The 22,576-nt window shown below is 41.0% G+C and overlaps 1 protein-coding gene across 1 annotated transcript in view; it reads right to left on the reverse strand.

The window, feature by feature from the left end:
• Positions 1 to 9,041, reverse strand: part of LOC126189030 (aldehyde dehydrogenase 1A1-like) — a 40,916-nt gene extending 31,875 nt beyond the window's left edge. Inside the window, exons 1-3 of the mRNA XM_049930862.1 lie at positions 8,895 to 9,041; positions 7,775 to 7,879; positions 7,577 to 7,678 (exon numbers count right to left, since the gene is read on the reverse strand). Coding sequence (XP_049786819.1) covers positions 7,577 to 7,678; positions 7,775 to 7,879; positions 8,895 to 8,927 — 240 coding nt within the window. The 5' untranslated portion in view covers positions 8,928 to 9,041. The remainder of the gene's footprint in view (positions 1 to 7,576; positions 7,679 to 7,774; positions 7,880 to 8,894) is intronic.
• Positions 9,042 to 22,576: the final 13,535 nt, after the last annotated feature.

A 22,576-nucleotide genomic window follows, 5' to 3' on the forward strand; every position in this document is an offset into this window, starting at 1 on the left:
TTAAAATCCACCTCTTGATTTACATTTTGAACTAATCAATTTGCAAACTGACAATAGCAGAAAGAATTTACTTTAATATATCAAAGATTTGGTCGAATTCTATCAGAATTTGGTGAAGGACGAATTTCCTAATCTGCACAGTGAAATAAAGATTATTTCTATTTATGTATACACATGTGTACGTGAAAGTGTTTTTTTTTTTAATTTGATTTCAAGCAAGTATTTTTGATAGTAATATAAAAAATGCTCCAAGAATTTCTGTCAGTCAATCCCCTATTCCAGATCTTAATAGCAAAACGGCAGATAAAAAAAGTTTTGGTAATGGTAGGATACGTGGAACGAGCGAGACAAGTATAAAGAAAGAGAGAGTCAGCACTATTGTGCAAAGTCAAGGAGTGGAAGTTTGCACTATCATCAACATACTGAAGCCATCTCCTACACTTTGCACTGCACAATGCACTGGTGCAAACATTCTGATGTCAATGACACAACTTTTCTTCACAGTGGTAATGATCAGAATGATACCATGAGCTTGTCTCCAGAGCTCTGGAATGTTATATGTTTCTGAGCAGTTGGACATTTGGTGGTGCCAGTCAGTACCTCCTTCGCCAAGGTGTTTTAGCAACTTTAAATGTATGTTGTGTTCCCCAACAGCTTTGCATTATTTCAGAGATCAGATACCATTAGCAGTTTGTTTTGCAGTGCTGTTGCACAACAACACAGATTCATGCAGGTCATCAGACAATTTCTTTACTGTGGATCTGGCCTCCTTGCTATTGTGAGTGAGTCGAGATCTATCATCAGCTTACATCCTCACCTCTGTGAGTGGACCATATTCCCTTCATTAGTCTCTCACCAACTTCCTTATTACACCCAAGAAAGGGTATTGCTCAAGCCCATAAAATCATCACATAACCTGAGAAATTTTTGGCCAATATCTTAACATTGCCATTCATTCAGGCTATTTGAACAAACTATTTTGTCTTGGCTTATACCACTCATTAAAGATAAGTTCATTAGAGAACAAGCTGGCTTTGGACAAGGGTGGTTTTGCACAGGGTGGGTGTACCCAGCTTACCCGGCTTTGAGAAAGGTCTTGTTAATGGTGTCACCTTAGTTGATCTGAGTGCAGCCTATGACACAGTAAATATTGGGAGACTGCTTCCAAAGGTGTACAATACAGCAAAAGATTACAGCTTTATGAAGATCACTGCAAAGCTGCTGAGCAACAGTAACTTCTATGTTAGCTTTCAAAACATCAAAATTTAGTGGTAGAAAGCAAAAAAAAAAAATGGTCTTTCCCAAGGGTTCTTTCTTTTTCCCACATTATTAAGCCTTTATACCAGTAACCAGCCACGTAATAAGGGTTACATCTCATTTATTCATGCAATCTACCCCTCTCAACATTTGAGGCATCGAAAGACAACTTTTGTCTGCTCTTAACTAACTGAGACAGTATTAGGAAGTCAACATCCTGAAGCCAAATCCAACCGAAACAGTAGTCAGCACTTTCCACCTCCACAACAAACAAGCCAACTACCAGTTAGAAGTCTCACAGCTTGGAACTCCTCTCAAACACAGCTCTATCCTTGATGGCAGATTGACATTCAAGGAGCAATGTGACAGTACCAGAATGAAGGACACAGCACAACAAAATGTCTTAAGAAAAATAAAAGGCACAAGTTTGGGCAGCGAGCCCACATGTGCTTTAGATGTTGGCTCTAGCCTTGTGTTACTCAGCAGAAGACTAGGCTTCCCCTGGAAAATAACAATCCTGCCACCCAAAACAGGTTGACATTGCTCTTCATCAAACTAGCCACCAGCTGACACGATGCTTGACACCAGTTCCAACTGAGAAGATCCAAATTCTGGCTGGAAGAGCGTCACCAGACATTAGAAACATAGCAACAGCAACATCTAAAAGGACCAAAATCCACACTTATTATAAGACACTCACTTCATGGGCATGAACCTATTGCTCAGTGTCTTTGCAGCAGATCAGAGCTAAAAGTGATTGGATACCACTGATCGTAAAAGTGACTGGATACCACTGATTGAGTAGTTACCCCCAGGAAACGTCTGCTCATCACTCAGTTGTCTTCAAATGGGAAGTGGCTGAAGTAAAACTGATGTGTTAAAATGGAGACTCTGTGATAACCAAGATGAGTAGATTATTAGCCATTTCCTTCACTGCCCTGCATACACCATATCCTCGGGCATCATGACACAAGAGAATCTGGCATCAGCAAGCCCAACAGCACTACACCCTGCTGAAGCACTACACTTCATTTATATGGTCATTATCAGCATGTGCCCCCCCCCCCCCCCCCCCCATGAACCATGGACCTTGCCGTTGGTGGGGAGGCTTGCGTGCCTCAGCGATACAGATAGCCGTACCGTAGGTACAGCCACAACGGAGGGGTATCTGTTGAGAGGCCAGACAAACGTGTGGTTCCTGAAGAGGGGCAGCAGCCTTTTCAGTAGTTGCAAGGGCAACAGTCTGGTTGATTGACTGATCTGGCCTTATAACAATAACCAAAACGGCCTTGCTATGCTGGTACTGCGAATGGCTGACAGCAAGGGGAAACTACGGCCGTAATTTTTCCCGAGGGCATGCGGCTTTACTGTATGATTAAATGATGATGGCGTCCTCTTGGGTAAAATATTCCAGAGATAAAATAGTCCCCCATTCGGATCTCCGGGTGGGGACTGCTCAAGAGGATGTCGTTATCAGGACAAAGAAAACTGGCGTTCTACGGATCGGAGTGTGGAATGTCAGATCCCTTAATCGGGCAGGTAGGTTAGAAAATTTAAAAAGGGAAATGGATAGGTTAAAGTTAGATATAGTGGGAATTAGTGAAGTTCGGTGGCAGGAGGAACAAGACTTCTGGTCAGCTGACTACAGGGTTATAAACACAAAGTCAAATAGGGGTAATGCAGGAGTAGGTTTAATAATGAATAGATTATATAATGGTAAGACAGAGATTTAGGAACCAGGTTTTAAATTGTAAGGCATTTCCAGGGGCAGATGTGGACTCTGACCACAATCTATTGGTTATGACCTGTAGATTAAAACTGAAGAAACTGCAAAAAGGTGGGAATTTAAGGAGATGAGACCCGATAAACTGAAAGAACCAGAGGTTGTACAGAGTTTCAGGGAGAGCATAAGGGAACAATTGACAAGAATGGGGGAAAGAAATACAGTAGAAGAAGAATGGGTAGCTTTGAGGGATGAAGTAGTGAAGGCAGCAGAGGATCAAGTAGGTAAAAAGACGAGGGCTAGTAGAAATCCTTGGGTAACAGAAGAAATATTGAATTTAATTGATGAAAGGAGAAAATATAAAAATTCAGTAAATGAAGCAGGCAAAAAGGAATACAAACGCCTCAAAAATGAGATCGACGGGAAGTGCAAAATGGCTAAGGAGGGATGGCTAGAGGACAAATGTAAGGATGTAGAGGCGTATCTCACTAGGGGTAAGATAGATACTGCCTACAGGAAAATTAAAGAGACCTTTGGAGATAAGAGAACCACTTGTATGAACATCAAGAGCTCAGATGGAAACCCAGTTCTAAGCAAAGAAGGGAAAGCAGAAAGGTGGAAGGAGTATATAGAGGGTCTATACAAGGGCGATGCACTTGAGGACAATATTATGGAAATGGAAGAGGATGTAGATGAAGATGAAATGGGAGATACGATACTGCGTGAAGAGTTTGACAGAGCACTGAAAGACCCGAGTCGAAACAAGGCCCCCGGAGTACACAACATTCCATTGGAACTACTGACGGCCTTGGGAGAGCCAGTCCTGACAAAACTCTACCATCTGGTGAGCAAGATGTATGAGACAGGCGAAATACCCTCAGGCTTCAAGAAGAATATAATAATTCCAATCCCAGGTGTTGACAGATGTGAAAATTATCGAACAATCAGTTTAATAAGCCACAGCTGCAAAATACTAACACGAATTCTTTAGAGACGAATGGAAAAACTAGTAGAAGCCGACCTCAGGGAAGATCAGTTTGGATTCCGTAGAAATACTGGAACACGTGAGGCAATACTGACCTTACGACTTATCTTAGAAGAAAGATTAAGGAAAGGCAAACCTACGTTTCTAGCATTTGTAGACTTAGAGAAAGCTTTTGACAATGTTAACTGGAATACTCTCTTTCAAATTCTAAAGGTGGCAAGGTTAAAATACAGGGAGCGAAAGGCTATTTACAATTTGTACAGAAACCAGATGGCAATTATAAGAGTCTAGGGACATGAAAGGGAAGCAGTGGTTGGGAAGGGAGTAAGACTGGGTTGTAGCCTCTCCCCGATGTTATTCAATCTGTATATTGAGCAAGCAGTAAAGGAAACAAAAGAAAAATTCGGAGTAGGTATTAAAATCCATGGAGAAGAAACAAAAACTTTGAGGTTCGCCGATGACATTGTAATTCTGTCAGAGACAGCAAAGGACTTGGAAGAGCAGTTGAACGGAATGGATGGTGTCTTGAAGGGAGGATATAAGATGAACATCAACAAAAACAAAACGAGGATAATGGAATGTAGTCGAATTAAGTCGGGTGCTGTTGAGGGTATTAGATTAGGAAATGAGACACTTAAAGTAGTAAAGGAGTTTTGCTATTTGGGGAGCAAAATAACTGATGATGGTCAAAGTAGAGAGGATATAAAATGTAGACTGGCAATGGCAAGGATTTAAGTGTCAGGAAGTCATTTCTGAAAGTATTTGTATGGAGTGTAGCCATGTATGGAAGTGAAACATGGACAGTAAATAGTTTGGACAAGAAGAGAATAGAAGCTTTCGAAATGTGGTGCTACAGAAGAATGCTGAAGATTAGATGGGTAGATCACATAACTAATGAGGAAGTATTGAATAGGATTGGGGAGAAGAAAAGTTTGTGGCACAACTTGACCAGGAGAAGGGATCGGTTGGTAGGACATGTTCTGAGGCATCAAGGGATCACCAATTTAGTATTGGAGGGCAGCGTGGAGGGTAAAAATCGTAGGGGGAGACCAAGAGATGAATACACTAAGCAGATTCAGAAGGATGTAGGTTGCAGTAGGTACTGGGAGATGAAGAAGCTTGCACAGGATAGAGTAGCGTGGAGAGCTGCATCAAACCAGTCTCAGGACTGATGACCACAACAACAACAACAACAACAACAACAACAACATCAGCATGTTACGGAAGGAGCAGGAGCAAGTAAAAAATAATGTCAGTAGACTAAAACTTGTGTTGAAAAGATCACCACTCAAACATCCTACTGGTTTGAAGGAAATGGTATCTTGCTGAAAGAAAACTAAACTCTGAAGATGGTTTTCTACTCTCAAAGACAGGCTTCCATCAGATTATCTAAGTTATGTTAAATTTTTGAGGGTATTTTCAGTTTATGAATTATCTTGTGGTCAGCACATAAAATATGTTAGTGGCAAGTTATCGAGAGTGATTTATTCATTTAGGCAACTTATGGGTTGTGTATCTTATTTACTTATTTATTTATTTTATTTTCACCCAACATCAACTGATTACAAAATTTTTATGTTCCATCTTCTGGATTAGTCAGAGCTTTATTTACTAGAGTTACCTATTATATGCCTGGTATTATTATCTACACAAATTTTTCTAAATTCAGTTGAGAGAATAATGTTACATTTATGAATTATACATAAAAACAATTTGCTATTGCAATACAAAGATTAAGAAATTTGCAGTTTGTGACACAGTCTTCAGATCTGTGATTCATATTTTTAGAAAAAAAGTCTTCCATTGTACAAGTGTACTAAGTCTAGAAATTAATCTATTGAATACACAGGATTGTTTGGGAGCCATAATTTTAATTTATTTTTTAATTCTGTTATGGGTAATTTGTGGATATTATGGTGGAAGCAATTTAGTAATTTAATGCCTGCATAGTCAGGGCTTTTCTTATAAAGTGTGGTTCTATGAGAGATATTGTGGTGTTCATCTCAACCTCTAGTGTTGTGGTCGTTTATTTCTTTATTATGTATTTTGTTACAGTTTACTGCCATAATCATACAGATTATGAACAGTTCGTATTTTAGATTCTTTAAACAAATTTCTGCAGGATTCCCTGACATTTCTTTCCTGTAATTCTAAATGCCTTCTTCTGTAGGATAAGTACTCTTTTTCATGTTATCTTTACTGCTAGATCCCCCATACCTCTATCCCATAGCTTAGATAGGATTCAAATAGTGCAAAATATGTTTGCCTCAGAGTGGTAGCATTGCAAAAAGGTGTCAGTTTTCTTAGAGCATATATGGTAGTAGATAGCTTCTTGCAAATATCATATACATGATCATACCAATTTAACTCTGCATCAAGTGTCAGGTCAAGAAACTTGGTTGAGTATTCTTTTTTAATCTATTCATCATCCATTAAAATTTGGTTTCCATGAGTTCTTTGCCTCCCAAGATAAAATTCAATATGGACTGATTTATTTGTATTTAATTTTAGTTTGTTTTCATTAAAACACTGCAGAATAATTTCTGCTGCAATATTGGATCCCACTTCAAGTTGTGAACAGCTAGGATTATGGCATATTACTGTGGTATCATCTGTGTATAAGATAGCTTTAGTGGTGTTCATTATAGACTGAATAATATCATTAACATAAATAATAAAAAGAAGTGGTCCTAATATTGACCAAAATTAATGTCAGTAGTGTTTGATTTATATGCTCCCTCTGTAGTACTAATAGTCACTAACTGCTTCCTATTTGTCAAATAGGATCTAAACACATTATGGGCTGTCCCTGAAATTATGTTACCACTTCCTGTTTTTTCAGTTTTCAAAAGCATAATATCATATGGTGGTATTCTGTGGGGAAGCTGTTGGTTTGCAAGACATCTCTAACATTACAGAAAAAGTTGTCAGAGTAGTAGTTACATCAAAAATGGCACACTGTATACCTTTGCTTTTTGAACAAAAAATCATGATGAAAACAGTTTTTTGTTAATTTATATGAAGAAGTAGTTCCCAGAAGCAGAATGCAGAGAGAATCTACAATGTTACAACAATGATGATTTATAATCTCTTCTACAGACTTTTAAAAACAATTAATAGTTATAAACTCTTGGGGCACAAATTATTTAATAAGCTTCCACAAACTATACAAGATTTACCTCAATAAGCATTCAAACACTTCACACATCCATCCCACAAAATGAAGGAATATATCAAATGTATTATAGTACCCACCGTGTGACATTGTCTATTGCTGTAATGGCCTAATGACAAGATTCTATTCTTGTGCAGTTGAAAACCAATTAAAACAAAATTGCTCAACCAATTTGAGTTGAGTGTTGAACTGGGGAAGAAGAAGATTAAGAAGGGGGAAAACTGATGAATCAAAATTACTTTTCCTCTTTTCATTCATTCACTGAATGCTTTAGAGAATACTTGTTTATCACTTTGTGAATCAGCACAGCATAGTTATGGACTACACAGTATAATACTAGCTTTTGAATTGTGCTGAAGTCAGTTATACAATCAAAACCTTGATGTTTGGAGAGGAGTTGTAGAAAATGTCAATAGTTCTGAATTGTAATATTCACCTTGTGCATCAGTACTGCTCGCTTTGAAGCATCCATTGTCCTCCATTCTGAACCCCTCTTGAATGCTGCTTTGGCTGCAGCAACTGCTTTGTCTACATCTGCCTGTAAGATTAAGTTTCATTACCAATCAAAGAAAGCTGTGTTTACGAGCTGAGTAAACACATTTTCGTAAGAATGAGAAAATTAAAATTTCTGTACCTTGTCACCCTCTGAAACATCAGCAATTTTTTCTCCATTTGTGGGGTTGTAAACTGGAAATTTCTTCCCGGAAACTGAATCAACAAATTCATTGTTGATGAATATCTGAAAAAAAAGGATCATGTCTATTATGTTGCCTTCAGACTAAAATACAGAAAACAAGAAAATATGAAAACTAAAATCAAAAACTGTTCAAGGATTCACTCTGGTATTGCACACACACATGCACACCTTTTTTTAGAATGGGGAATGACAAGTATCACACTTTGACACTTCCCCACTTTCTCGTTCCACAATCAGATCTACCGTACAGCATACTGACGCTATGTGTGTCTATAAGCGATATCCAGATTGCTTCAAGTCTGCAATTATTTCGCTTCATCCGACCAACTGTAGGAGTGCAAACCAGTTAACTTACGGGAACGGTTCGAAATCTGTCTTGCTCTAAGTGCAGCAGCTTATTTCAGTTTCTCTGTTTCAGCCAACATGTTTCCAGTCAATCCTAATTTCATCATAGTTAGCCCTCTCTATCAACTCCCTGGCCGTCGTTTTTCCAAATCTCCTAGATCTGGAAAAATCGGTTTTCGGATTCGGAGTGGTCATTATTCACTGGGAGTCAACGAAGCAAACAAACGAATTCAGAGACGTGATTATAGAATTGTAACGGGTCCGTACAACCCATGTGACAGTTTAACAGATTACCAGGGAACGTGAGAGGAATTTTTTGGAAGAAAGATGAGGTTCCTGCGAAACTGTCTAGGGACGAATTTAGAGAAATAGTTACCCGAAGAAGGCATCATTTATTCTACTCCACCGTCGCCAACCTCGCGTGGAGCCTAATAGAATAAAAGACAAGAGATCAGGCACTTATAGCGGCATAAAGACAGTTAACTTTCCCAGTTCCATACGCGTATGGAATGGTATATGACGCTAATACTGGTACGAATTACCCTCGGCCATGCACCATACAGTGGGTTCCAGAGTACAACATCATTATTAATACAGTTCCCTACAGACAATACAAATTTCTATGTAGTCCATTCTTGCGGTATCTCTTCTTTAAAAGAAAGCACTGTTGGCGACAGGTATGATCTTGACACTTCGTACATCCAGCACTAACCTGTGTGTATTTGATGTCCACTTTTTTCACCATGATGTTGAGAATTTGGTCCTCTTCTCTCCACTACCGGCCGCCTCCAGCAGATGACACAATGTAAACAGGCCGGGCAGCTTAACATAGTATTTAACTGGACCCGCCTTCTTCCCCTGCCCTACTCGCACGGCCCCCACTCCTTCCTCTTCCCGTATCAGGCAGACGCACCTTCCCCTCTTCGCTAACAGCCTTGGGTCCTAATGTGACGCTATATCAAACTGCAAGTCACTCTGTATGCTTCATTGTGCAATCTTCTGTAACAATGTTACCGTATTTTCTGTTTTTCCACTCCCATAATTTTGTGTGATCTGTAAGGGTATACAGCTGAGCTGTTGTTTCCGCAGTATGCATACAATGGAAACAACTCGGCCGTATACCCGGAAGCGTAGAGGTAAACATTATTTTGTTCTTTGCAGTCAGGCGCGGATCCAGGGTTCGGTTCTTTGGGAGTAGAGGTAAGAAGGCGTCACAATCTGTTTGTAATTTAAGAGGATTCTCAAAATACGTTTCGTCTTCGCCGTCTCTGACGACGGGTGAGAATGACTCCTAAACCCTCTTCAGAGTTTTTGTTGTTCAGTACGTAGGCTACTATCGCTGTGGATCACGGCTTCTCAAACTTTTTCCTCGGCAACCTCTATCGTACAGGCGCATTTCCTCACGATCTCCACCAAGTTTCTACATTTACATCCACACTCTACGAACCACTGTTAAGTGCATGGCAGAAGGTACATCCCATTGTAACAATTACACGGGCTTCTTCCGTTTATAGAGCGTGGGGAAAAAATGCCGATGCTATGATCTAGGGATAGAAAAGGGGGGCGGGGGGCGTGTCACGACCCAGAGTGGTAGGTTCTTGGGAGGCGAAAAAATCTTAAATTTTAAAATAGTTCCAAAAGGATGAATTATACAACACAATGAAATTTTTCCTTAAATGAGAAAGTGTGGAAATAATTTGGAAATACAAATCCCTGATAAAATATAGTTTCTTACGGTACTGGAAATTATCTACAATATTGTGAAACAGAACCCTTTCGTGCGTCCTTCAAAATAGCAAAGATTGTAGTGGCAGTGTTGACAGTTTAATTTATACCATGTGCGCCTACAAAGCACTTGAAATGTACCTTGAAAGCCCTCTACAGATGTGAAAAAACTTTTAATAAGAAAATAAAGATAAATGTCGGTATTATGATGGCCTGACAGTTCCTATAAAGCAACCTTAAACTTAATTTTAATTATGAACAGCCTCAGTTGCACCGTTTACCTAGAATTTACCTAGGTTTCAGTCGGGATAGCCCATCCTTCTTCAGAATAACAGTATCTACTGTTTGTCCATAGTGGACATCGTCAAGCTAAAACTACAAATCCATAAATTATCGTCAAACTGTAAAACTTATCTGGCACTGCCTCGGCCCCACTTCGCGACCGCGATGCGGCAGCCACGAGTGCTGTACTAGATAGTGCCAGATAAGTTTTACAGTTTGACGATAATTTATGGATTTGTAGTTTTAGCTTGACGATGTCCACTATGGACAAACAGTAGATACTGTTATTCTGAAGAAGGTTGGGTTATCCCGACTGAAACCTAGGTAAACGGTGCAACTGAGGCTGTTCATAATTAAAATTAATATTTAGACAGTTGCTGAGAGGGCCTTAAACTCCTGTAACAATATCGCTGATAAAAACACTTTGTAATAAATAAAGAAAAAGTAAAATAAGCACTGTCCGACTCATGCCATAGTCGTTTGAACCCAGACAGTGTGATTAAGTGCCGTTTACACGTGGAAAGCTGCATGACATCCTTCCATCTGCTGTGGGTCTGCCATTAATACTGTGCCACGCACCTCTCAATTAATTTCTTCTGTTTTCTCTGTGACATATTTTAAGTTTTCCCTCAGTCCCTTTTATTTCTCTGATTGAAGCCATAATCAGTAAATAACATTAAATCATAAGGAAAAAACCTATCAATCTCTATTTTAGAGCTGAAGCAACTAAATTGTACTACACGAACTGTTTATGCAGTTCCGTCGTATTTCACATCGTTTGCGTCGCAACAACTTCATTGAGGATTTAACTCTTACTTTTCGCTAAAAGAAATGAAAATGATTTCAAAATTGCTTGTCTTAAGCCATAAATCGTGGTCGTAATACGTCGGAAAGCACGCTGTCTCGATACCCGACTTGCTTTACATACTAACTACACACTAAATAGGCAGTAGTGGTTTATATACTTTTTTCAACAAATAAAACATTTACACGTAAATCAATCGCTGTAGTGTGACCTTCCACTTGGTATAGCGGAGGCGCCGGCGATACTGCCGACAATACAGGTCTCACATGTCTGGCTGCTACATGTGGTCTCGTGTCGCAATTATTGTTTCCTCCAGTACTGCTTCGGCGGTGCCGAATCATAACACATCTGTTTTATTCTAACTGGATGATGACCATACAGTGCTAAATGAAATATGCGAATGCAATTCATCTCATGGAAATGAAGAATGAAACCAGGGAGCTACCATTGCTGTAAGAGACCGAGTATTGATTTTACAGCAGTGGATAATGTAGCTGGCTGTTAGAATTTATAGAACACAGCATTTTATTTATTTATTTTGTATTTTTTCCTTTTTGGGTGGAAGATCCTTATATTCCTTAGTTGGGTCAGAAATCCGTCCCTACAATGAAAAGTAGGGAGCCAAAACTTTCTACACATAGGGACATACTCCTAAGCAGCTTATTCACTGCGCGTTGCTTCCAGATGCACACTATGTAATCAAAAGTATACGGACACCCCCAAAGACATACGTTTTTCATATTAGGTGTGCGTTGTGCTGCCACCTACTGCCAGGCACTCCATATCAGCGACCTCAGTAGTCATTAGACATCGTGAGAGAGCAGAATGGGGCGCTTCGCGCAACTCACGGACCTCGAACGTTGTCAGATGACGAGGTGTCACTTGTGTCATACGTCCGTGCGAGAGATTTCCACACTCCTAAACATCCCTAGGTCCACTGTTTCCGATGTGATGATGAAGTGGAAACTTGAAGGCACACGTACAGCACAAAAGGGTACAGTTCGACCTCGTCTGTTGACTGACAGAGACCGTCGACAGTTGAAGAGTGTCGTAATGTGTAATAGGCAGACATCTATCCAGACCATCACACAGGAACTCCAAATGTATCAGGATCCACTGCAAGTAGTATTACAGTTAGGCGGGAGGTGAGAAAACTTGGATTTCATGGTCGAGCGGCTGCTCATAAGCCACACATCACACCGATAAATGCCACACGACGCCTCGCTTGGTGTAAGGAGTGTAAACATAGGACGACTAAACAGTGGAAAACGTTGTGTGGAGTGACGAATCACGGTACACAATGTGGCGATCCGATGACAGGGTGTGGGTGTGGCGAATGCCCAGTGAACTTCTTCTGCCAGCGTGTGTAGTGCCAACAGTGAGATCCGGAGGCGGTTGTGATATGGTGTGGTCGTGTTTTTCTTGTAGGGGGCTTGCACCCATTGTTGTTTTGCGTGGCACTATCACAGCTCAGGCCTACATTGATGTTTTATGCACCGTCTTGCTTCCCACTGTTGAAGAGCAATTCGGGGATGGCGAATGAATCTTTCACCACGATGGAGCACCCGTTTATAATGGACGGCCTCTGGCGGAGTGGTTACACGACAATAACATCCCTTTAATGGACTGGGCTCCACAGAATCCTGACCTGAATCCTATAGAACACCTTTGGGATGTTTTGGAACGCTGACTTCGTGCCAGGCTTCACCGAACGACATCGATACCTCTCCTCAGTGCAGCACTCTGTGAAGAATGTGCTGCCATTCCCCAAGAAACCTTCCAGCACCTGATTGGACATACGCCTGCGAGAGTGGAAGCTGTCATCAAGGCTAAGGGTGGGCCAACATCATATTCAATTCCAGCATTACCGATGGAGGGCGCCACGAACTTGTAACTCATTTTCAGCCAGGTGTCCGGATACTTTTGATCACATAGTGTAAGAAATTCGCTTGCGGCAGACCACTACGTGTTCGTCGCTTTTGTGTGTTGCACGTTCTATGTTCACCCTTGGTCGACTGTGGACACATCAGTTCGTCACTCGTCGACAGCGTGGATTGTTCTCGTGCAGCGTCTGTCCTTATTTTGATTTATAACATAATCGAAATCGATAATAATCCAAAATGAGAGGTACGTGGCTGGATGTGAGAATTTTTGCGCCGACGGATGCAAAGTTGAAGCAGACTAATGCGTAATATGGTATTTGAGACGTTGGGAAATACGGCCAGAAGCCGTCGATATCTGATTTCGAACTCTCGATTTCTATAAACGAACAATCGTAAAGATAATGGATACCCAACCTCGTTTTGGCATCTACATTTCTTTTCTAATAATTTTCCATAAGTTCTCGCTCATACTTTCATTATGCAAAAACTAAACTCTGCCCGAACAGGCCACAAAGGCCCAACGGTATGATCTGAACTTTCTTTTTTGGTTTCACATCACTTATTTGCACTTCTGCAACTGTATCCAAACCCTACACTTTTCTCGCTATGGAATAAATGTTCGAGCAGTCGTTACCATTAATTTTAGTTTTTATTTATTTATGTATGTTGTGGTTTTTCATTCATTTACTTAACAAAGACTTGTTTTAGGATAGGCCTAAATCTGTTTTGTCTAACAGCGATACAGGTTTACAAATATCATCCGCCTTTGGAAACCCATTTTTGGAGATCCTATTTCTTCTACTATGGTGTGTTTACTTGTTCTTGTTCCCTGAGACCCATAGTTCTGCTCGGAACTCGACGCAACTCGGAAAGCTTCGTGGCTTTTGCATCTTCAGACAAAGTCTGCGATTTACGCCGCAGTGAACAATCGTTAAGAGTGCACTGAACAAGTGTGCGTTCATTTGTTTGCCTTTGTGGTGTGCTATGAGTATGTACCGCATATGAATATAAATGTCTACGTCAATAGGCGCTTTCACGAAATCTGACTCGCCCACGCGCCATTTATACAAGAGCAAGCAATCGGAATGAAGTGCATACCGTGAGTGTTGGAAGTACAGCGAGAACTATTCGCTTCTATTTCCCTCTTGTTACTCCCTTGCGGTGGTCATGGTGCTTCTCCCTCTGCACAGCATGCTTCCCTCTGCCCAAGGAACGACAAAAATTAAACAGATTTTAGTTATGTACTCTGCGAGTGACGTAAATTTATTTTGGAGTTATCACTCAAAATGTAAATGCTTCTGTTTCACCAGCTGGTGTCCCATACATGGCTCCGGGCTTAAAGACGTACTCACGTCAAAAAGACGTGTGAGTAAGTGTGATATGTGACAATAAGACACAACGGGCGAATAACATTGTGAAAAAGATTAACTATGTCTGTACATGCAGAGAGAGAGAGAGAGAGAGAGAGAGCGGTGGTGGGGGCGAGGGGAAGGGGGGGTGGAAGGGATGGGGGCGCTTAAAATTTTCGCAGGGCAGCCAAATCCCTGGAGCCGAACCTGGCTGTAATTAATCTAATCTTGTCCACACGATCCACATGGGAGCGATATATTTGTGGTTGCAGTACATTCCCAGAGTCATCATTTAAGGTCGGTTGTTGAAACTTTGTAAGTAGAGTTTCTTGGGATAGTCTACGTCTATCTTCAAGAGTCGTCCATTTCAGTTCTTTCAGCATCTCTGTGAAAATCTCCCGCGAGTCAAAACACATTTGTGATCATTCGTGTTGTCCTTCTCTGTGTACGTTCAGTACCCCCTGTTAGTCCCATTTAGTACGAGTACCCCACACAAGAGCAATATTCTAGGATGGCTCGCACGGATGAACTGTAAGCAATCTCCTGCATAGACTGAATGCATTTCCTAGTATTCCGCAAATAAACTGAGTCTGCTATCGGCTTTACCCACAACTGAGCGTATGTGACTTCCCATTTCATGTCCCTGCAAATTGTTACACTCAGGTATTTGTATGAGTTGACACATTCCACCTGTGATCAGTCATAGATTTCGTTTTATATCCAGTACGATCGTACTTTTGATGTTAAGCATAGGTGTGGTACTGAGTTGAAATGCTTCTCGGAAATTTAGACATACAGCATCTATCTGCCTTGATCCGTGGCTTCCAGGATGTCATGCGAAAGAAGTGCGAGTTCGTTTTCACAAAATTCGTATTTTCGGAATCCGTCCTGGTTGGCATGGAGGAGGTCCTTCTGTTCGAGACATCTCATTACGTTGGAGCTCAGAGTATGTTCAAAGATTCTACGTTTACATCAAATAGATGTCAAGGATATAGCACTGTAATTTTGTGGCTCCCTTGTGCTACCTTTTTTGTAGATGTATGTGACCTGTGCCTTCTTGCAACTGCTGGGCATGGTTTTTTGTTAGAGGGATCTACTAGCGATTATAATTAACAGAGAGGCTAACTGGGTGTAGAATTCCATAGGGCCCTGGGGCTTTGTTCAGTTTTAACGATTCTAGCTGTTTCTCAGCGCCACTGACGCTAATATCTATTTCACTCGTTTTTTCAGTGTCTTAAGAATTAAATTTGGGCAGAGCAATGCTCCTGGAGCTTCCTTTTTTAAAGGAACATTTGAAAACAGAATTAAGCATTTCTGCATTTGCTTTGCTTCTCTAAGTTTCAGTTCCTTCTTGCCCATGAGTGACTGGACCCTCCCTCTGGTGCCACTAACAGCCTTTACATACGAGCAGAATTTCTTTGGGATTGTGGAATCCTTGAAGACTTCACGCATTGCTCTCTTGACTGCAACAAACGCTTCTTTCCGCATCTCTCTATCGTCTTCAGTAGTGTTCCGAACTATTTGCTCCAGGTAGTTTTCAGGAAGAGTATTTGGTAATAAATGTTAATTGTAACCAATGCTGACTGCAAACACAAAGAATCAATATCCTGCGTATGTTTCTATATGAACACTATCACAACGACACTCTTTTACTGAAATCCTGACCGAGTGAATTTTTACACGCGGAAATATTTGATAAAAAAGTACTTGAATTAGATAAGTAAATCATTAAAGAACTATGATTACAACATACTACGATCCAACCAAGGGAATGAACAAAAAGAATGGGATACTAAAATTTCAGAAACACGCTATTAATTTATACATACAATTTGATATTTTACTGAAAGCTGAAAAAACATAAATTTGCCTTCATTGCGATGGATGTGACTGCTTATTCCGACACAGTAGCTCGAATTTGGTTGCTGCTGAGAATCAGTGTGTTGCAAGAGTTCCTGAGAGTCCTGTACCTGTGATATCTGTACCAAAGGTACCTCAAATGCCTCTCTTGTGAATCCTGTATCCTCTGCAGAAAGTACAGTATCTCTTATTACCCGTCCACTTGACTGCGAGTGACGTGTCAGTGGTAAACTAGGCGTTCTGTACAGGGTGGACGGGGACGAGGGAGGACTCAGGGTATTGCACCGATCCCCCTAACAAACAAGTTTAAGGTGCTGTTTTTCACTGAAACTGGGCTAGTTGGACTCACTTCACCTGCATTGGGGAAACCTGTTTTGTCTGGTGTCAGGATCAGGAAAACACTAAACGATAGGGTATATTAATCGTCACGGTGACGGTTAAAACAGACGGCGAATGATGGTACCCCTTAGGGAAATGGCAGCAAGGGACAGAAAAAGGCACCAGGCGCACTTACATATTGAAGAGGCTATTCTGGCAGCCATTGAGGGAACAGGATCCAACCAACTACAGATTGTGGCGCACCTTGGAACAAATTATGCCTGTCGTCTGGGCTCCGAGGTCATTCTTGGGTCATTGCAGCGACTGGCAGAGAAGGAGACCAGCCTTGCGCGGAGTTTCGACGAAGCTCACAATTTGCAGAGTTGTCTCGAGAACAGATCGTGGCCCTTTGGTTCTGAGTCGAGTAGAAGGACTGAACCAGAGACTTCGAAGGTTCTGTGACAAACTAGGTGGACTTGCGCCATATGGTTGACAACTGTAGGGTTCCTCCGAATAGGTCAGGTGTGCACTATTTATCACAGGCTGCTACTCAGGTAGCTGACTGTGTGTGGCGTGCACACAAGGTTTTTTTTTTTTTTTAGATTAGGCGACTCTCCATCCAATCCAGATAACGATAGCTGTAAGAAACCCAGAAATATCAGTGTAAGATCGAAAGAATGCCTCCCACAGGTAACAGTATTGAAATCGTAATGGTACACTGCCGCAGGATTCCCAACAAAGTGCTCAGTAACACTACGTACAGAAAGCTGGATGAAACCTGAAATTGATAGCAGTGAGACTTCTGGGGAATTTTTAAGTGCATATCGAAAGGATAGCAAATGGGAAATGGAGGGGGTGTTTTTGTCGCAGTAGACAAGAAACTCAAACCCACTGAGGTAGAAACTGAAGCTGCATGTGAAGCTGTTTGGACAAGAGTCAGTATCAGGGGTGGGCATAAAATGATAACTGGATCCTTCTATCTCCCAGAAGACTCATTTCCTCATGTAACCGAAACTTTAGAGGAAAGCTCAGTTTTCTTGTATGTAAGTTCCCCAGTCGCACTGGAGACTTTAATCTTCCAGGAGTCAATAGGGGGAAAATTACGATTTTGTTAATGGTGCGCGCGGTAGGACATTCTGTGAAACATCACTAAATATCTTCTCTGAAAACTAGAACAGATAATTAGGAACTGCACTCATGATGGAAATAATTGGATCTAATGGCAACAAACAGACCTGACCTCTTTGAGGATGTTCACATCGAAACTGGTATCAGTCACCATGACATGGGTGTGGCAACAATGATTACCAAGGTACAAAGGACAACTAAAACAAGCAGAAAGATATATGTGTTCAGTAAACTAGATAAAAAATCAATATTGTCTGTCTCAGTGAGGAACTTCAAATTTTCAGCACAGGTCAGGAACATGTAGAGGAACTTCGGCCCAAGTGTAAAAGAATAGTTGTCCAAGCACTGGATAGATATGTACCCAGTAGAACAGATCATAATGGGAGGGAACTTCCATGGTATACAGTCACCGTAAAGAAACTTTTAAAGACACAGAGGTTACAGAGATTACTGCGTAATAGGTGTAAAACAAAGGCTGGGGCTATAGAGAGAAAGAGGTGCTGAATGAAACGCGTTTGACTGTCAAGAGAGCAATGCGTAATGCCTTCAATGACTACCATAGCAGAATATTGTCGAGTGATATTTCACAGAGGCCAAAGAAATACTGATCGCATGTAAATGCTGTTAGTGACACCAAAGTTAGTGTCCATTCCCTAGCGAATGAGACAGGAACTGAAATTGAGGGTAGCAAGGCAAAAGTTGAATTGATTAACTCCGTTTTCAAATGTTCCTTTACAAAGGAAAACCCAAGAGAACTTTAATCCTCGTACCACTGAAAAGCTGAATGAAATAGATATTAACAGCTGAAATCGTTAAAATTGGCCCTGATGGGATCATCTTAGGTTCTACACTGAATTTGCGGCAGATTCAGCCCCTCTTCCGAAGATAATCTATCGTAGATCCCTCGACAAAAACACTTACCCAGTTCTTGGAAAAATGCACAGGTCATATCCATCTACAAGAAAGTTCAAATGGCTCTGAGCACTATGCGACTTAACTTCTGAGGTCATCAGTCGCTTAGAACTTAGAACTAATTAAACCTAACTAACCTAAGGACATCACACACATCCATGCCCGAAGCAGGATTCTAACCTGCGACCGTAGCGGTCGCTCGGTTCCAAACTGTGTCGCCTAGAACCGCACGGCTACTCTGGCCGGCCTACAAGAAAGGTAGTAGAAGTGATTCACAAATCTACCGTCCGGTATCCTTGATATCGATTTATTGTATACTCTTACAACTTATTCTGAGTTCAAACATAATGAGGTATCTGGAACAGAACGGCCTCCTCAATGCCAACCAGCATGGATTTCGAAAACAACGATCATGTGAAATCCAATTCGCAATTTTCTCACGTGACATACTGAAAACTTTGGATCAAGGCAACCAGGTAGAAGAAGTATATCTTGATTTCCGAAAAGCATTTGGCTCAGCACCGCATCTACGCTTGTTGTCAAAAGTTCTATGATGTGGGATATCAAGCGAAATACGTGACTGCATTGAGGGCTTTTTGATGGGAACGCGTGTTGGGACCCTTGCTGTTCATATGGTATATTATTGACCTTGCCGACAATATTATTAGTAAAATCAAGCTTTTTGCAGATGATGCAGTTATCTATAACGAAGCACTATCTGAAAGAAGCTGCATAAATATTCAGTCAGATCTTGATGATATTTCAACGTCGTGCAGAGATTGGTAACTTGCTCTAAATGTGCAGAAATGTAAAATTTTGCACTTCATAAAACGAAAAAGTAGTATCCTATGACTATAATATCAATGAGTCACTGTTAGAATCGACCAACTCATTCAAATACCTGGGTATAACAGTTTGTGAGGATATGAAATGGAATGATCACGCAGATTCATTCGTGGGTAAAGCAGGAGGTAGACTTTGGTTTATTGGTAGAATACTGGGAAAGTGCAATCAGTCTACAAAGGAGACTGTTTATTCACAAATCGCTCGTGCGGTCGGTTCTAGAATATTGCTCAGGTGTGAGGGATCCGTGTCAGATAGAGTAACAGGGGATACTGAACGTATACAGAGAAGGGCGGCACGAATGGTGACAGGTTGGCTTAATTCGTGGGAGAATGTCACAGAGATACTGAAGGAAATGAACTGCAAGACTCTAGAAGAAAGACGTAAACTATTCCGAGAAAGTCTATTAATAAACTTGGCTTTAAATGATTACTCTAGGAATTTACTACATCCCCTTACGTGTCGCTCACATACGGTTCGTGAGGATAAGATTAGAATACTTACTGCACGCACAGAGGCATTCAAACAATCATTCTTCCCGCGCCCCGTGCGTGAATGGAACAGGAAGAAACTCTAATAACTGGTACAGTGGGACGTACCCTCTGCCATGCGCCTCACGGTGGTTTGCAGAGTGCAGATGTAGATGTAAAAGTATTGCTTAAAATGTCCTTCATTGTAGTTCTCGTGACACTTTCGAAGTGCTGCCGGACTGAGCGATATTCTGATTTAATGGCCACCGTGGCTGAAAATAACGACTCACACAAATGAGTGGTACCAAATGGCTGAATCCGATAGTATCGTAATTTCTGTCTCGACTCGTCGGGACACACTGAGATGGCGATGCTTAAACAGTTCCAGCACCGTACTCCTGGAGGAGTCTGGTATTTTCTCGACTGATAGCGCTAGAGCTAGAAGGTGCTTGATTAGTCGATACTGGATACGCAACATGCAACGCCATCTGTGAGACGATTTTATCAATACAAACTTGATGACACAAATAAAAACTAACTGAGGCTGTAGTTCCATGTTTCGCTAACAGATGGCGTTACGTCTGTATTTGAGCCAAGCTAGTAACAGTTTTTTGCAAAATCGGGACAAAATTGGATCTTATGGGGATGTCGTGACAACAAGGTGCATAACGGTGAAAGTCCAGATGAATCGGTACAGATGGCAACCCTAGTCTTGACACCAAGGATGTCTTCCTCGAAAACTGAAGTTCGTTATTTGAGTCACAGGATAGTTCTACAAATTTTTCTTGAGATAATACCGAGAGACATTTACATGTTCCGTTCCTGAGACAAAAAGATACTGAACCCAATCTAAATGATCATCGTTTCATTGTGATAGAAACATCTGTAAAAATTATTTTCCTGACATACCATATTTGAGTAACCAAATCAAGATCAAACTTATTAAATTATCTGTAAATAAAAACACTTCCAAGGAGTTGTTTTCCACCTTAGGCTTCCAAATTTTTAATTACTCGCATTTCATAACAGCCTAAAGATATTCGTACTCCACCCAAGGAGAGACGTTTTTAGCTCGTTGAGTTTCGCAAAGGTTCAAAAATGGCTCTGAGCACTATGGGACTTAACATGTAAGGTCATCAGTCCCCTAGAACTTAGAACTACTTAAACATAACTAACCTAAGGACATCACACACATTCATGCCCGAGGCAGGATTCGAACCTGCGACCGTAGCGGTCGCGCGGTTCCAGACGGAAGCGCCTAGAACCGCTCGGCCACCCCGGCCGGCTTTCGCAAAGGAAACAGATCTGATTTGAACAACAGTTCCACTGTGGAAGAATATGACCTTCTCAGAATTATTTTGAGACAAAAAAACAGTATTACTTCGTTTTTTAATTTTAAGAGGTGTTTTATAGCTCGTCCCCGTGATAACAATCGCACTTCTGTAGCAGTAAACGTGTGCTGAAATTTGCAAAGAGATTATTGTGAAGTACCCGAATTTTAATCGGACTGACAAGTTTAACTGACTACGCGTGGTGCAACGGAAATACCCTCTGCTCTGCAATTCACAATGGTTTGCAAAGTACTGACGCAGATGCAGATTAAAAGTCAGCAGCTTCTCCGACCTATTTGTTCCATTCTCAGCCGCAACATGCCCAGCTAATGGTCAACTAGACAATACCTCTTCGTGCACACTCTCATCATAGTAGTAATTATATGCCAACAGCTGCACGAAGTTTGTAGCATTATTCGATCCATCCAACCGAAATGCAGATTCGCAGTTCTTGTTACTCTTGCAATAAACTGCTCGCATTAGTCATTGCTCATTTTAGTAACATTCAGCTTACTCTATTTGTCAGTGACTTTTCCTGAGATTCATTCGCGAGTTTTTATCCCTGAATAATTTTATTCGATTCTACTGTCATTGATAACACAAGATCTTCGCCCAAGGCGTATAAACATAAGCTATAGGCGAAGACCTTGTGTTATCAGACTTGTGTTATCAGACTTATCTTAGACTTCGCAATAAAGTATGAGGCCCGATAGGATGCTGTTAAGTGCTCCACATCGTCTAATGTACTGGATTCAGTTTTTTTGTTTTGTTTTGTTTTTTCATTAGATCAACAATTTCTTTTAATTTTATTGTTTTCAAGGACATAGGCAGGGTTTACTATTTGCAGAAATAAAAGCTAACCCATGTCGCAGAACCGTTTCATTGTATTTTCACTGTTTTGGCAGCGAATACACAATGTCTGTAGTTATACCTATCTGCAAATAACTCAAAAGCTGGACAGTCCCCAAGATGCAGGATCTGTAACTTCGGTACTGCATATTACCTTGGTCTTTGACAAATTATAAGCGCTTACCAGCTGTTAAGATATTTTGGATTATTTTTGTCACTGAAACAGTGCTAACCCCTATTTTGTTGTTGTGGTATTCAGTCCGAACACTGGTTTGCTGCAAAATGGTTCAAATGGCTCTGAGAACTATGGGACTTAACTGCTGAGGTCATCAGTCCCCTAGAATTTAGAACTACTTAAACCTAACTAACCTAAGGACATCACACACATCCATGCCCGAGGCAGGATTCGAACCTGCGACCGTAGCGGTCGGTTTGGTGCAGCTAGCCCACGCTGGTCTATCCCGTGCGAGCCTTTTCATTTCTTCATAACTACTCAACCTATACGAATTTGCATATGCTTACTGCATTCGTCCCTTGGTCTCCCTCTACCACTTGAACCCTCCCCCACCAATTCCAAACTAGCAATTCCTTGATGCCTGAGAATGTGTCCTATCAACTGATCCCTTCTTTTGGTAAAAT

This window comes from Schistocerca cancellata, chromosome 5, assembly GCF_023864275.1.
Source record: "Schistocerca cancellata isolate TAMUIC-IGC-003103 chromosome 5, iqSchCanc2.1, whole genome shotgun sequence".
NCBI classification, from domain to species: Eukaryota; Metazoa; Arthropoda; class Insecta; order Orthoptera; family Acrididae; genus Schistocerca; species Schistocerca cancellata.